The 15,109-nt window shown below is 47.0% G+C and overlaps 2 protein-coding genes across 14 annotated transcripts; both read right to left on the bottom strand.

Annotated features, from left to right (window-relative positions):
• Window positions 1-1,479: 1,479 nt before the first annotated feature.
• LOC129591746 (putative uncharacterized protein DDB_G0286901) lies at window positions 1,480-15,015 on the bottom strand. 12 transcript variants are annotated; one of them, XM_055487530.1, is made up of 9 exons: window positions 14,771-15,015; window positions 13,720-13,898; window positions 13,067-13,107; window positions 3,418-3,603; window positions 3,071-3,256; window positions 2,679-2,909; window positions 2,371-2,615; window positions 1,982-2,296; window positions 1,480-1,907 (listed from the first exon to the last, which is right to left on the bottom strand). In XM_055487530.1, exons 3-8 carry the CDS (start codon window positions 13,080-13,082, stop codon window positions 2,018-2,020), a joined length of 1,143 nt encoding a protein of 380 aa, XP_055343505.1. In that variant the 5' UTR covers window positions 13,083-13,107; window positions 13,720-13,898; window positions 14,771-15,015; the 3' UTR covers window positions 1,480-1,907; window positions 1,982-2,017. The 12 variants fall into 12 exon arrangements, with proteins under 12 accessions (XP_055343505.1, XP_055343507.1, XP_055343513.1 ...); XM_055487532.1 differs by having other exon boundaries at window positions 13,720-13,831; XM_055487538.1 differs by lacking the exon at window positions 13,067-13,107 and adding an exon at window positions 10,877-12,995 and having other exon boundaries at window positions 13,720-13,831.
• LOC129591751 (uncharacterized) lies at window positions 4,053-10,864 on the bottom strand. 2 transcript variants are annotated; one of them, XM_055487544.1, is made up of 4 exons: window positions 9,654-10,864; window positions 9,474-9,585; window positions 9,240-9,338; window positions 4,053-4,425 (listed from the first exon to the last, which is right to left on the bottom strand). In XM_055487544.1, the coding sequence occupies exons 1-4, from the start codon at window positions 9,689-9,691 to the stop codon at window positions 4,264-4,266; spliced, it is 411 nt and encodes a 136-aa protein (XP_055343519.1). In that variant the 5' UTR covers window positions 9,692-10,864; the 3' UTR covers window positions 4,053-4,263. The 2 variants fall into 2 exon arrangements, 1 of the variants encoding a protein (XP_055343519.1); XR_008690885.1 differs by lacking the exon at window positions 4,053-4,425 and adding an exon at window positions 8,920-9,184.
• Window positions 15,016-15,109: the final 94 nt, after the last annotated feature.

The raw sequence follows: 15,109 nt of genomic DNA, 5'->3' as shown, positions 1-15,109 counted from the left end.
TCACCTTCACCATCTCCAGGCACGATAGCGGTTGCAAGCGCTTTTGTGGCACAACGCGACGATAAGTAGGCAGGTATGGAGATTTTCTCGGCTCGTGGGAGTCTAGTCCGCCCAACCGGTCAGGCAGTGAGGCTTGCTTCCAGGTAATTTCCAACATTTGGACGTTAGTAACCTCCTCCGCTTTTTTCTTTATGGCGTTGTCGAATTCATGAAGCTTTTCCGGGCATTTCCAACACGGCGAACACCCAAGTGTGAACAACAACCAGGGGGCATGAGAAATGTGCTGAAACGCCCCCACGCGAAGAACACCGTCGCTGTCAGTCTGCGTGGACGGTAGTTGTGTACGCCAGGGAGTATCGGTCTTTACTGGAGAGTGCCGACGTTATCGATAAAGCACGCTTGTTGGCAATCTCCATGAAAGAGTCAGCTGCTTGGTTGTCTGCTTTGCCTGTAGCCAGCCTAGGAAACTTGTTGGATGATGCGGCAGTGAGAATCGCAGTCGCGTTACGCTTGGGTGCCATTCATTATCTGCAGTGAGCACAGATGTATTTGTGGACATATGGTTGATAAATTTGGCCGCCACGGTCTGTCGTGTTAGAGAAGTAAGGGAAGAATTCCGCGCCATGAGCATTTGAATGATGTCCTTCATCCGATCATGCTGGTGCTGCAGCAGAAGCGGCCGAACACCGGAAATGCGGCAAGTATGCTGACTTGCTTGATCAGTACATTTTCCAACCGGTCGCGTTAGAAACAATGGGCAGCTGCGGACCCCTCACCATGGATTTTATTAACGATCTGGCCAGACGCATAAGGTAGCAGACTGGAGAAACGCGTGCTAAGCATCTTCTGTTGCAACGGTTGAGCACTGAAGTTCAGCGTGGTAATGCTGCTTGTGTATTAGGTATGGTCGAGAAGCAGCATCAGCTCGATGGTTTGTTTTTGGTCTGCTAGTTACCTAGTTTTTTCTTTTTTTTTCAATGACCACTGTACCTAGTGTTTCGTTTTGAGTCGGTTTGTGTTACTGTTCTTTTACTGCGTCATTGTACATCACAGTATTTTTTTCCGGTAGACGTATTGAATGTAAATTTTATACAATATGGAGCAACTTCCTTCAAATAAATATCAGTACAATCAACGCTACCTGCGTAAAAATAAATCTGCCTGCTCGGTAATTCACTGCGCCATGGATTACATCATTACCCATAATTACATTTAATTTAGTAGATTAAATGGACGGACAAGGACGGACAAGGACGTTGGCATGGAGGCTGAACAACGTTATGAGCCAGCTAACCGAGGCCGGAAACGACATTCTTAGTAGCAGTTCGCTTGCTGTTTTTCGTAATGCACTGAAACATGTTACCATAACTTGATTACCTTACTTTTCTTAATACTTCTCTTTGCTTTAATGGCTTTTGCTCTAATTTCATCACGATGCCTGTTATTAAGCCAGGTTTAAATTCCAATGCTAGATTTCGATCCTAGCTTTTAATGGGTTACCTGCCTGCCGTTCAATAAACAATAAACAATAAAAACAATAAATTAACGATAAAGGGAAAGGTCACCGAAGCCAGGGTGCCTATAATGTAAATAAAATAACAGTAAGCTAAATTACCGATAAATGGAAAGGTCAACGAGATCATGTTGCCCATAATTTAGATTAAACTATAATAATTAGAATAAATTAGAGGGAAAGGTCGAAAAGGCCAGAAAGGCTGGGCCGCGCCGGTGCCGGTAGCAGTGCCGCCGATCTGCGTCTGTTTCTGCGTCTGCTTTTGCGTGTTGAGGTTGGCGTTGTTGAACATGTTGTAGCTAAGGAGATTAGGCATCTGTAGGCCGTTGCTGCCCTTCTGGCCCAAGAGGTTCTGGTTGGCGCCCTGCTTCTGGCCCTGGCTCTGATCGCCGGCCTGCAGTTAATCAAGTGTCACTAATCGCAGCATTTAATTAACTGCGTCTCCGCCCTTATAATATTAAGAATTACCTGCAGTTGCGCCGCGCCGGACAGGGCGCAGTTGCCTCAGCGCAGCCGCCCTGGGAAACCGGCGTTGGTCAGCGGGCCGTTGGCGTTGGTGAGCATGTTGGAGTTCTGGTTGCTGGCGATCTGGCCGGAGTCGGCCGAGGGGTCGCCGGTGGAGGCCGCCTGGCTGGTCTTCTGGGTCTGCTTCTGCGCGTTGAGGTTGGCGTTGTTGAACATGTTGTTGTTAAGGAGATTAGGCATCTGTAGGCCGTTGCTGCCCTTCTGGCCCAAGAGGTTCTGGTTGGCGCCCTGCTTCTGGCCCTGGCTCTGATCGCCGGCCTGCAGTTAATCAAGTGTCACTAATCGCAGCATTTAATTAACTGCGTCTCCGCCCTTATAATATTAAGAATTACCTGCAGTTGCGCCGCGCCGGACAGGGCGCAGTTGCCTCCGGCGCAGCCGCCCTGGGAGCCGGCGTTGGTCAGCGGGCCGTTGGCGTTGGTGAGCATGTTGGAGTTCTGGTTGCTGGCGATCTGGCCGGAGTCGGCCGAGGGGTCGCCGGTGGAGGCCGCCTGGCTGGCCTTCTGTTTCTGCTTCTGCGCGTTCGTCTGCCCGTTGAACGCGTCAAAGTTCATAATGCCAAAGGTCATCGGCTGCCCTGTAAAACAACAACAATATGCAGTTATGGACTGATATAAGAGTGCGTCTACTTTGTCCCTACAGTGGAGGAATTCGGCGGGTACATTGTGTGCACCGGTAACGGTACCGAAGCGGGGCCGTCCGTTGGTGAGCATGTTGGAGTTCTGGTTGCTGGCGATCTGGCCGGAGCCGGCCGAGGCGTCGCCGATGGAGGCCGCCTGACTGCTCTTCTGGTCCTGCTTCTGCGCGTTCGTCTGCGCGTTGAACGCGTCAAAGTTCATACCGCTAAAGGTCATCGGCTGCATCGGCTGCACTGCAAAACAACAACAATATGCAGTTATGGACTGATATAAGAGTGCGTCTAATTATTGTCTAATATAACGAAGACGGGAATAACCGAATAAGGAATCAAAAGCAGCTGAATATAAACTGATTGCAATTCGCCGGGTACATTGTGTGCGCCGGTAACGGTACCGAAGCGGGGCCGTCCGTTGGTGAGCATGTTGGAGTTCTGGTTGCTGGCGATCTGGCCGGAGCCGGCCGAGGCGTCGCCGATGGAGGCCGCCTGACTGCTCTTCTGGTCCTGCTTCTGCGCGTTCGTCTGCGCGTTGAACGCGTCAAAGTTCATACCGCTAAAGGTCATCGGCTGCATCGGCTGCACTGCAAAACAACAACAATATGCAGTTATGGACTGATATAAGAGTGCGTCTAATTATTGTCTAATATAACGAAGACGGGAATAACCGAATAAGGAATCAAAAGCAGCTGAATATAAACTGATTGCAATTCGCCGGGTACATTGTGTGCGCCGGTAACGGTACCGAAGCGGGGCCGTCCGTTGGTGAGCATGTTGGAGTTCTGGTTGCTGGCGATCTGGCCGGAGCCGGCCGAGGCGTCGCCGGTGGAGGCCGCCTGACTGCTCTTCTGGTCCTGCTTCTGCGAGTTCGTCTGCGCGTTGAACGCGTCAAAGTTCATACCGCTAAAGGTCATCGGCTGCATCGGCTGCACTGCAAAACAAACAAACATGTACACCGGCGTATAAGCGCGGCTGTTATTTGTTATTTTGTGTTGCTTGAAAAATCGGTATCTATATAACGATACTGTGAAACCGTATTAACTGCCTAATATTATTGTGACCGCTACGCATACAACAACAACGTAAACTGCTTCGCTGTTCGGAGTTTATTCAGGCATTAATTACATCATCAAACAAGGAAGCCCCGGAAGAAAAAAAATTTCTAAGCGAACTGGGAAGGTATTGGCAACTGGCTGTGCGGCAGTTGCTTATATACCTCATCCAGAAACTGACCGCTGGCCAATCTCCAAGCGGGCGGGGTCAGATGCGCCGCTGACCAATAATGGACAGATTCCCTCATGGGGAATCTTAGTCTATTATTGTGACCGCTACGCATACAACAACAACGTAAACTGCTTCGCTGTTCGGAGTTTATTCAGGCATTAATTACATCATCAAACAAGGAAGCCCCAAACCCGCAAACAGAGCAACAACAAAAGAACAAACAAAAAACGACAAAAGAAAAAAAAAACAAACCAAACCATGAGTGTCAGGAGATTAAGAGATCCGTGAAGGATGGAATCCATCAATGGCGTGGCCGAAGGATTTGGCGAAGGTGAGGCGCAAGTCAAGGTCTTGATGGACATACCGCTCAAAGCAGGTGCTCCGCCAGTTTCCTTGAGCTTTTAGTATGGGTGCTGGTAAATGTATGGCTGTTGCCAGGGTTGCTGCGCCACGACGAAAGGAGTGTGCTGATATCCTGTGGTGGGGTAGGCCTGCTGCCCGTAATACATGCCGGAGTAATCCATGAAACCTAACAGAAGATAAAGGTTTCAAACCGACCGAGCACGGAAGCTGAACAAAGCCGCTGTGGCGGGCGCGTTATTTTCAGCTAACATGGCTCGTATTGCATTAACAGGACATAACCGGTTAGAAACGTGCAACTGCGGTAGTGGTACCATTAGTGCGCTTTCTTAAATCGGTTGGTTTTTAGAACCTGCATGCATAATGTAGCTCCATCTTTGGTTAAAGTAATATCTCTACAGAGGAGATGTTTGTTTGAAGGGGAGTGAAAGAGATTGGAGCTACGTGCTAGCGAATAAAACGCAGTCAAGCAAGCCGCCCAGAACGGTTTGCGATACCGGTTACGTAATACTGATAGATTAACATATATTGCGTGCAAGTGCTGAATCGTAACCGGAAGCCTTTTGTTAGGCAGTTCCTCGCGACTTCGCTGAACTCCATCCAGCGCTTGTCGTACAGAGGGATGGCGTAAATCAGGCGCGCTGAACCTATGCATAGTGTGATAGGATACCAAAGCATGCGTGTAGTTAAATATCGTGCTAAATTGTTTAGATTCGGATAGATACGCTATGCACAGACAGACTGTTTTGACAGAAGCCGGTCGCGCTTTTAAACCGTGACTAAGGCAGAACTACTCAAAACACGTCCATTGCGAACGACGAGTTTTATGTGATGAGGGAGCCAAAGCATTCATCCGCAAACTGTTCAATCGTTTTTCCAATGACCATATTGGGATAGCTATAAATAAAATATTCAGGTAACGAACTACCTGGAAAATTTGAGTTACGATGCTTTAAAAACCGTTCTGCATGCAAGGCGTTTCCCGTAATCCGACTTAGAGCGTCGGCTTGCACATTTAATACGCCCGTCGCGTGGGTAGCGGTAAAGCGAAAGTAAAAGCGCAGGCTAACAGCGAAAACTGCCTTTAGCCATTTTAAGGCATGAAGGTTTTTCGTTGTTCCGCGGTTCAAAAAGGCAACTGTCTGCGTATTATCCGACATGACTAAAATTTTGTGCCCAGTAAAAGAAGGCGCAAATATTAGAAGCGGTAAGCATGCTGCCACTAATTCCAAAAAATTTATGTTGTGCAACAATTCATGGTGCACAATGGGACTTGGTCCCCGTTTCTTGCAAACCCTGCGGGTGGCTGTATTGCGACCATGTACCGGCAAGATAACTGTCGCGCAGCGCAGCGCCAAACCCGGAAAATGACGCGTCGGTATATACGGTCACTACCGGCCATACGGCACCTAATGAACAGGGAACAAGGCCATTTAAAACGGCAATGTATTTTGACCACCATAAGAATTCTGAGCGAATAATATCGTTAATAAGAATTCGGTCACTAAGATGTTCAAGATTGCACAGAATGTCAATGAACACTCTTGTAAAGACTCTTGCACTATACACTGCTTTTGAAACGAATGACATATTGCCGATAAGTTTCTGTAATTCCTTTTTAGATATTGACTGAGACTTTGACAACATGTTGACGTCTTGTAAAAGCTCTGCAATCTTATCAGCAGGAATTTCAAGAGTGCATTTGACGGAATCAATAATTATTCCCAAAAATTTCACTCTCTGAATTGGCCCTATAACTTTCTCCCACTTTACGGCAAAACCGAGTGAAGTAAGCAGCGCAATGAGAGTGTTTTGGGCGTTTAAACATGCCGTAAAGGTCGGCTCGATTAATAAAAAATCGTCTAAATAGACAATAACGGTAAATCCCCGTTTTCGCATGATTTCAGCTATGGCGCAAGAAATCTTTTGAAATATATACGGAGCGTTGGCTAATCCAAAGCACAAAAAATTGTCTACATAAAATTGTTCCTTTCTACCCGGAAATCGCCAGCGAAAACCTTGCAATTGACGATGTGGTGGGTAAATTGGTACTGACCGGTAAGCTGCTCTTATGTCAATAATTGCGAAAAAGCAATTACGTTGGCTGCAAGCAACAGCGTCATTGATCGTTTCAAAAGTAAAAGTACTGGCGTTGATAAAATTGTTTAAGGAGTTGCCGGTAGGTCGGCTACAGTCTGTGATCGGTCGCAAACTGTTGCAGCCCTTTTTCGGCACTGCTCCAATAGAATTAATACGCCAAGGTTTATTAGACTGGATAGAAGTCTTCCCACTGTCCAGCTCCTCTCTGAACAGTTTGTCAAGCATCGGCTTGGCAGTGTCAGTCAAAGCTGAAGAGTAATTGGGACAGTCTGATGGAGGTATAGCGTTAATGTCATCAACAATGCGAAAGCCGGTCGCTATACCAGCTAATATAAACTGGCTATCTGGAGAATTAATAGCTATTAACAGTCAACACACCAGGCGGGTGCCAAATAGGCAAAGGCTCTTTCTTAAATCCCTAAGAAAGTTCTCATTATTTGTACGTCCTTCGAACCAGGACGTTTGATCCTAACTTTTTTCGCTTTATTTTTTATACTTAATGTCGAAAACGATCAAAAGGATGGTCTTCGAGAAAATGGCTGGGCAAAATTTAGTCGCTTTTCTACCGGCTTCCTTCGAGTGCGGATAACTCGACAACTACAGCAGTAAAAAAAAATCCCAAAATTCGTTCTGTACTAAAAAGTATGGGCTACAAACCAAGATTGTGTACAGGAAAACTGAGCTACTGGTCTGTGTTTAGTGATCATTAAATCAATGGGAAGTAGCATGCAACTTCTCCCACGAAAACCAACACTTTTACAATCACTACAACGAACCTCACCTGCTGCGCACTGTTACAGCTTCTAGATCGATTTGCGTCACATTTCAATTATTGACGGACCACGTCGATTGGATTCAATCTTCAAACTGATAATTTCTCCTCGACCTTTTGTTAAAATGCCGTAAGGTCGACCTTTTTTTAAAATGCCTAACGTTATTCGTACGAAACGTGCAGTAGATGAAATTGAGTCTGGTAGCGAAGCCTATTCAAGTGACAGTGAATGTGCCGACACAGACAGTGACATATCTGATGCTGAACCCGAGGAGGCCGACTATCAGTCAGATACGGTGTCGGAGGACGAAGACTTTGTTTATTCGTACACCTTCAGAGCGAAAAACAACGTGGAGTGGTCGACCGCGAGTGGTGATACCGGGAAGACCAGAACTGCGGACAAAATGACTGGCGTACCAGGCGTGCGGCCGCATGTGCGAGGAGCGGTAGCCAAGCTGGTGGATGCTTTCAATGTTTTTTTCACCAAAGACATGAAAGCCGTAATACTTATCCATACCAATGTGAAGGGGAAACTTATGTTTCCGAAGTCGTGGACGGAACTGGATGCAATCGAACTAGATGCATTTCTGGGCTTGCTGATTCTGCACGGCGTGAATCATGAAAGCAAAAAGCCATTGTGCCAGCTGTGGAACGAAGCGAAGGGTCGACCCATTTACAACGCCACCATGCCTCGAAATCGTTTTAGCGAAATATCTAGTGCACTCCGTTTTGACAACAAGAAGTCGCGATATCTGCGCGAACTTACTGATAAACTGGCACATATTCGAGAGTTGTTTGAATTGTGGGTACCAACGTTGCGAAATTCCTATCTCCCTGGTCCTTATCTAACTATAGACGAGCAGCTTTACTCGTTCCACGGCCACTGTAAATTCAAGCAGTATATTCCAAAGAAACCCTCCAAGTACGGGCTGAAGAATTTTATCCTAGCTGATTCTGCCTCGAAGTACTGCTGCAACATATAAGTGTACACGGGAAAATCTCCGGGCGCACCTCCAGAAAGAAATCAAGGGCGCCGTGTTGTTTTGGATCTTGTGCAGTACCTAGGAGTCGACTCCGGAAGAAATGTGACGACAGACAACTTCTTCACTGATCTCGAATTAGGTAAATTGCTTTTAGCTTTGTATAATTGCTTTTAAAAATGCTTGAAATTTTTTATGAATTATCGCATTTGAATTGGGTCGACCCTTGTATCAACATTTACAGGTCTTGAGTTGCTGAAACGAAATATCACTCTAGTCGGAACGATGCGCAAGAATAAGCCAGAGATACCAGCAGCCTTTTTGCCATCCAGAGAACGTGCCGAATTTTCCAGTCTTTTTGGTTTCACAAAGGAAGCCGCATTGGTTTCGTATGTTCCAAAAATTGGCAAAGCAGTTATACTTCTCAGCACCCACCACCGTGATGCTGTGGTTGAAACGACCACTGAGAAGAAACCTGTCATCATCACCACATACAACGAAACGAAAGCTGGAGTCGACTCGCTGGACCAAATGGTTACCATGTACAGCGTGAAGCGTCGCACGCGTCGTTGGCCGGTAATTCTGTTCTATGATATGGTTGACATATCTGCGTTAAATGCATTTGTGGTGTGGATCGAATTAAACCCAGCTTGGAGCCGAGCAAAACACCGTAGACGACTGTTTTTAGAATCGCTAGCCGAAGAGTTGCTAGAAACCCATCTGCGTCGACGCCTGGAACTGAAGCACATCAGCGCCACAGTGCGCGGCACTATCAAAGCATTACTCCAGATTCCAGAGGAAACGGGTCGACCCATGCAGAAAATTCCTGCGCCTCCATTTACTGGTCAGAAGCGCTGTAAAGTGTGCGCGAAGGGTACGGATCGAAAGACGACTAAATACTGTGTTTTGTGCAGAGTTCCTGCTTGTGGTGAGCATACTTATAATATTTGTGTTAACTGTGTGAATAAAACAATCGGTGAATAAAATGTCAGTTTATTTCACATTGCGTTCCGGCTAGTTACGGACAACCTTCACAACACAGAAATTTGGTAAAGGGTGATGGAAGGCGGTCCAAACTGCAAACAATCAAGTAAATCGGAGTCGACTCCAGAATCAAGCACGTGTACATACGTCTTTGTGATGTTCTTCTCCAGGAAAAATCGCATTCATACACTGAACGAGTTCCTTTGGATAGACAACCGATTTTGGCAGCGCCACACGTTTGGAATTCTGCAACATAGATAGAATGAAATTTTTATCGCACTACCTTAGATACGATGGGTCGACCCGCGACAATAAAATGACTCAATGTTGTTTACAGAAAAATGCCGTTTGGTTTGGAAAACATTCTAGTTGGTTTTTTACCTTGATTTTCGTCCATATCTGCCGATAGACTGAGTGCCTGGCACTCTTGGCAGTCAGACGCTCCCGCTGTACACTGTCCACGATATTTCCTAACCACGTTGGCGAATTTAATCTACAATTTAGTAGACACGATGGAGACGACTCCCTTAGTTTTTCGCTCAAGTGCTTCACAGTTCTTACCCAACGGAGGAAAAGAGGTTCTCTAATTCTTCATGCATGTCAAAGACAGGTCGGAGTTACGAAAGAACAAGGAGTCAAGCAGCAAGCAGTCCACGCTTTCAGCAACGATAAATGGGTCGACCCAGTCCAAGCAAAAAAGTCAAATTGAATCTAAGATATCGATCTAAGAAATATTTTAAAAATTGAAAATCATCACACTTTGTTCTAATGACTTAAATTTTAACACACTCCAGCATCGTTCTGTTCGAATGAGTTTTGCTCGATTTGTACCTAGGTGATGTTGCACAGTGATTATGCTAGCTAACTAGATTATCCGTATTTTTGAACCCGGGTAGAAAAGCCGACTCCGCCTCTTGCCTATTATGTGCCCGCTTGGTGTTGGGACAAACAATTTTTCTTGGTGATTTAACTGTTAATTCCTTCTGCCAGGTGTTAATGTGCCTTGTTAAAGCGCACCGCGACTGGAGATCGGAATCAACAACTATGTTAGGCAAGGAGCGAGAACAAAGAGGAGAGATGTCAGAACCACATGGGATAGGCGCATTAGCGCGTATTCTGTCTCCCTCTGCCTGATGTGGTGTTGCAGCTGGCGCCTTGATGGTCGCCGCCGCAGTGTCCACAGATATGGTCAAAACTACACGAGGCGTTATTATGGCACTTGTTTTCCTGCCGGTTATGGCAACAGGTGTACTTGAAACGCTGCGTGCCGGCACGTTGGCCGGCATTTCCACGAAAAAGCGGTCGTTTTTTATTAGATGTTCTGCGATGAACATCTAAATCCAGCCGCCGTGTTTTTGCGTGGAAGTACTTATCGCCTAACGCCGAACGTTCATGAGAATCGGACAGATTTAAATCATCATGGTCTGCCGTTTCGCGAAATTCTTCGTCAAATCTTAAAACTGCATTTTCTTCGTAGTCACGGCGTCGTATATACAAAAACTCTAAATACTCAAGGTATTCTAAGAGTGACTGTTGGTACTTGCCGGATACAGTACGAGCAAGTTTAACTGCGGTACGCAGACTATAGACCATAAACCCATCGAGAGATAAATTGGTCGCAGTTGGCCGGCTACGTTTACCGTTATGCAAAGTGACCTTTGGTGCTTGTTTATGAGGCAACGGTAAATGACGGGCATTAACTGACAATTTACACCGATTACGCGAGTTTGACCTTTTGCGCGAACGAGAAAAATGCAAAGAATTATCGCTATCTGTTGACTCACCCGAATGCGCAGTGGTCGACTGCTGGCGGCCGTAGTGGTGATGCGAGCGGTGGCGGAGTAGCCACGAGAGCGAGCCCTTCCACGGTTGCTGCCGGCCGCACTGGTCGACGGGACTGGCTCCGGGTGATCGGTGCCATGCGGGGCGTTGGTGGTAATGGCAACCGGCACATTGGCTTGCGCGGATCCGGCATTACTGTTGCGGGAACGTAACAGTTGGCGGAGATCGGACACAGCCAGTGACGCTCGTTGATTGATGAAAATCTGAATCTCGTTGCGGTCGGCGGGGAGCTTGATGAACTCCAAATCCTTCGGGTACGATTTGCTTTGGTGAAGGCGGAGGAGTTTGTCAAGGTTGGTGAAGCCGGCTTCCTCCAGATCAAGCAAGGTGGCTGGTGCAAGGCCGCATACAGTAATCTGCTCGGCCATCGGTCCAGCAGCAGCTATGCCGACGGGAGGTCCTACAGGGTGGTCATTCGGGGCAACCACGCCGTTGGCTTCCACGACGCCCTCCATGCGAGAAGGTGGGATACTATTGTGCGCGTAAAGTCGGGCCAGTAGGGTTTTGCGTACGCCGGTGTCGTCAAGGCCAGCGTCGCGGCAGGCTTTCTTAAACTCCGGAACCTTCAGTTTCTTCAGCTCGTTCTTGGAAACCATTGTAGAATTGACCGTTGGTAGTAGTGGGAGCAAAAACAGTTATTACACGTATTACAAGAGAAGGCACGTATCTATCTGCAATAAGCAGGCTACAAGGCTATCTGCAACAAGCAGGCTAAAAATTTCTAAGCGAACTGGGAAGGTATTGGCAACTGGCTGTGCGGCAGTTGCTTATATACCTCATCCAGAAACTGACCGCTGGCCAATCTCCAAGCGGGCGGGGTCAGATGCGCTGCTGACCAATAATGGACAGATTCCCTCATGGGGAATCTTAGTCTATACATGTAATGCGGATGGGAATAAGGAAGACGGCTGAACAAAAGCTGCGCGCATATTTAGGCGGTTACGTGGGTGTGTGCCGGTAGCGGCCCGTCAGCTGCGACCGGACCGCAGCCCGCCCGGCCGGCCGGCGCTATTTGCTGCTGGCAGTGGTCCCTGGAATGCGGCAATCTAGCGGCTATCGGCGGCGTCTTCGATACTTTACGTGATCGTAACATCGCTGTATATACCGGTAAAGTATACTGTTGCTCGACGAAACCGGTATCTGCACAGTGACACTGCGAAACTCTACAGTCATTAACTGATTTCCCGGTCATCCATTCCTGTCCATAAACTTCCGTAGCGAGACTGAAAATCATCCTAAGCCAGAGCGCATGTTTCGTACTCGAAATTAAACATTCGCACTACTTCCCGTTCGATTTACGTTGCATTTGCGTCAAGCGCCGGAAGTCCCTGAATTTCCTTTATTTGAAATGTTCAGCTTACAGGTTTTCGTGAACGTTAACTGCGCTAGACAGGAAAGTGGTTTAAACAGGAATTAAAATTAATCAAAAGAGATTTTCCTCGTGGGAGGCACTTGTAACGGGGCGGCGTACGAATACACCGCCGACGTATAAGAACAGAGATGTTTTTCAGCTAACATATGTATTAGATGTATATTTAGCTTACACACAACAGTTAACATCAAAACGCAGTACACTCAATCAGCAGAAAACAGCCTCGGGAGGTCTAAGAACAGAGAACAACTGATCTAAATTTGCTCCCGGTGGAGCTGTTCCCTGAACGGAGGCCGCGTTCCCGCGCTGGATTTCTATGCTGATACGCTGGCGCAGGTATTCCGGTGCTCTTGCCTCGCCAGTTTCTTGCCGTACCCTTCTACCCACTTCCGTCAGCAGACGGGAAGCTTCCGGTCCGTTTGGTCCTAGCCGTTCAAAGCCCAGAGCGCTGAACAGGTAGTCCGGGGTGATGTTCTGGTACTTGGTTACCTTATCCTGTTCAGCCTTTGCCGCCGCTGCACCAGCTCGCTCGGATGTTGCCACGATATGCGATAATGCCACCGTACAGACGCAGGTGACATCCCACGTCAGCATTCTTCCTCTTTCCCACGGTGCTAACGTAACGCCATCCGGGCGTTGGCCATTCGTTCGACATAAGCCCACTGGTTCAAGCTCTGTTTCAATTCCGGCTAATGCGAATGCTCGTTTACAGACAGATGTTATATATAAAAGTACACGTAATACTCTTTCCATTACTTACTGGATGGAAAGGCCATGCGCCGCCGAGGAGTAGACACACCGCTACGCAAATCGCCGTCATTTTTACACGGAATATAAAATTATTATTAACTGATTTCCCGGTCATCTATTCCTGTCCACGTAGGCGTATTTACGGCGTTTGCAATCTTCGGCCATATGTGCAACACTACCGGATGCGCTCCCACTTGCCCGGACATGCGTTGCAGCTACTGTGTCCCAGCATGTGGAGTCCCATACCAGCGCCTTACCATCCCGTACCGGCACTAGGGTCATGCCGTCTGGCCGCGTGTTATCTTTGCCTGACATTCCGAGTGGCTCGCTTTGACATGGATACCCAGCATGCTCCAAAGCCCGCTTTGTTTCGGCATTTAGTTCGGTATGTCTAGACCATCTGCCTCTGCTGCTGGAACAAGAAAGGCCATGGTGGCCGTTCGTTTCTACATGGCTTCCGCAGTTCACACAATCGTGTTCTTCTACTGCTGGAAGTCCAAAACGAAGTGCCACGCCGATTCGTACTTGGTATGGGGCGCCACATGCTGGGACACAGTAGCTGCATCGCATGTCCGGGCAAGTGCGAGCGCATCCGGTAATGTTGCACATATGGCCGAAGATTACAAACGCCGTAAATACGCCTACGTGGAAAGGATGGGTTACCTGTTTTACGCCCTGGCAGTCGAAACTTTTGGCACATTCGGTTCGGATTTTATGGAGCTCATTCGTTTCGCTGGCAGAAAGATTCGCGACGTGACAGGGGAACCTCGTTCTACTGCATTTTTGAAGCAGAGATTAAGTCTGACTGTAGTAAAAGGAAACGCTGCCGCTGTTTTGGGCACCTTGAATAGAAGTATGCGTCCTAGGATTTTTGACGGCGATAACGATTTTGGTTGTTTTTTTAACGTTTAAATTTGTATCATTTTAAGTAGTATTACGCGTATACACTTTTGTTACACTGATGGCGTTTGCCCAATAAACAAAAATTCTTGTCCACTATACTTCCGTAGCGAGACTGAAAAATCATCCTCAATCAAACTGAACATTCGCATTTCACGTTTACGTAGCATTTGCGTCAAGCGCCGGAAGTCCCTGAATTTTCTTCATGCAAAATATTCAGCTCACGCGTTTTCGTGAAACGTAAATTGCGTTAGGCAGGAAAGTGGTTTGAGTAGTAATAGAATCCACCTGCTTTCAGATGTGGGACGCTGATAAGAGCGTCCCGGGATGACGTCCCGTTTTTCAAAAATAACTTAGGGAATTCTGAAAAAATTCCTAACGACCTAGAGAAATTCGTAAAAATAGGTTAAATATGTTTTAAATAGAGAAACGTGTTTGAACATGAAAGCCTGAATGGACGGTGGTATTTATAGCCAAAATAGGAACTGACGGAAAGCTAATTACTACCCGATGGACTTTTACAATCGTATATTATCGTTCCTTAAATGGATTATGGGGGTATTCATCTTTTTCGAATTTTTTTGAAAATTTTTTGAAAACGGGACGTCATCCCGGGACGCTCTTATCAGCGTCCCACATCAAAAAGCCGGTGGATAGGCGTCTATTACTACTGATTTGTACAGGAATTCAGGTTACTCGAAAGAAATTTTCTCGTGAGAGACACTTGTAACTAGGCGGCACAGGAATACATCGCCGACGTATAAGAACAGGGATATTATATATAAGTACACGTAATACTCTTTCCGTTACTTACTGGATGGAAAGGCCATGGCCCCGCCGAGGAGTAGACACACTGCTACGCAAATCGCCGTCATTGTACAAGGAGTAGAAAATTGTAATACTGGCACTGGGATCAAAGGTTTCCACACACCGGCTTCGCAAAATAAATAGGAAAATTACCGAATGCCGCGACAAGTCAACTACCAAGTAATTGTGAGCAACAATAACTAAGGAAAGCTATATGGGCGATTATTGATTTAATACAGATGCATCCAGCCGGCGTCGGCGTGTTGGCGCGTTATAAAGACTGTCTCTTGTTATTTTAGCCCAGAGCCAGGAGATTTGTTGTCTAACAGCAAAAACAACAAATCAC

This window comes from Paramacrobiotus metropolitanus, unplaced genomic scaffold, assembly GCF_019649055.1.
Source record: "Paramacrobiotus metropolitanus isolate TYO unplaced genomic scaffold, Prichtersi_v1.0 Parri_scaffold0000048, whole genome shotgun sequence".
NCBI lineage: Eukaryota > Metazoa > Tardigrada > Eutardigrada > Parachela > Macrobiotidae > Paramacrobiotus > Paramacrobiotus metropolitanus.
Note: the sequence above shows the minus strand (reverse complement) of the source record. Positions and strands in the feature narration are given on the sequence as shown.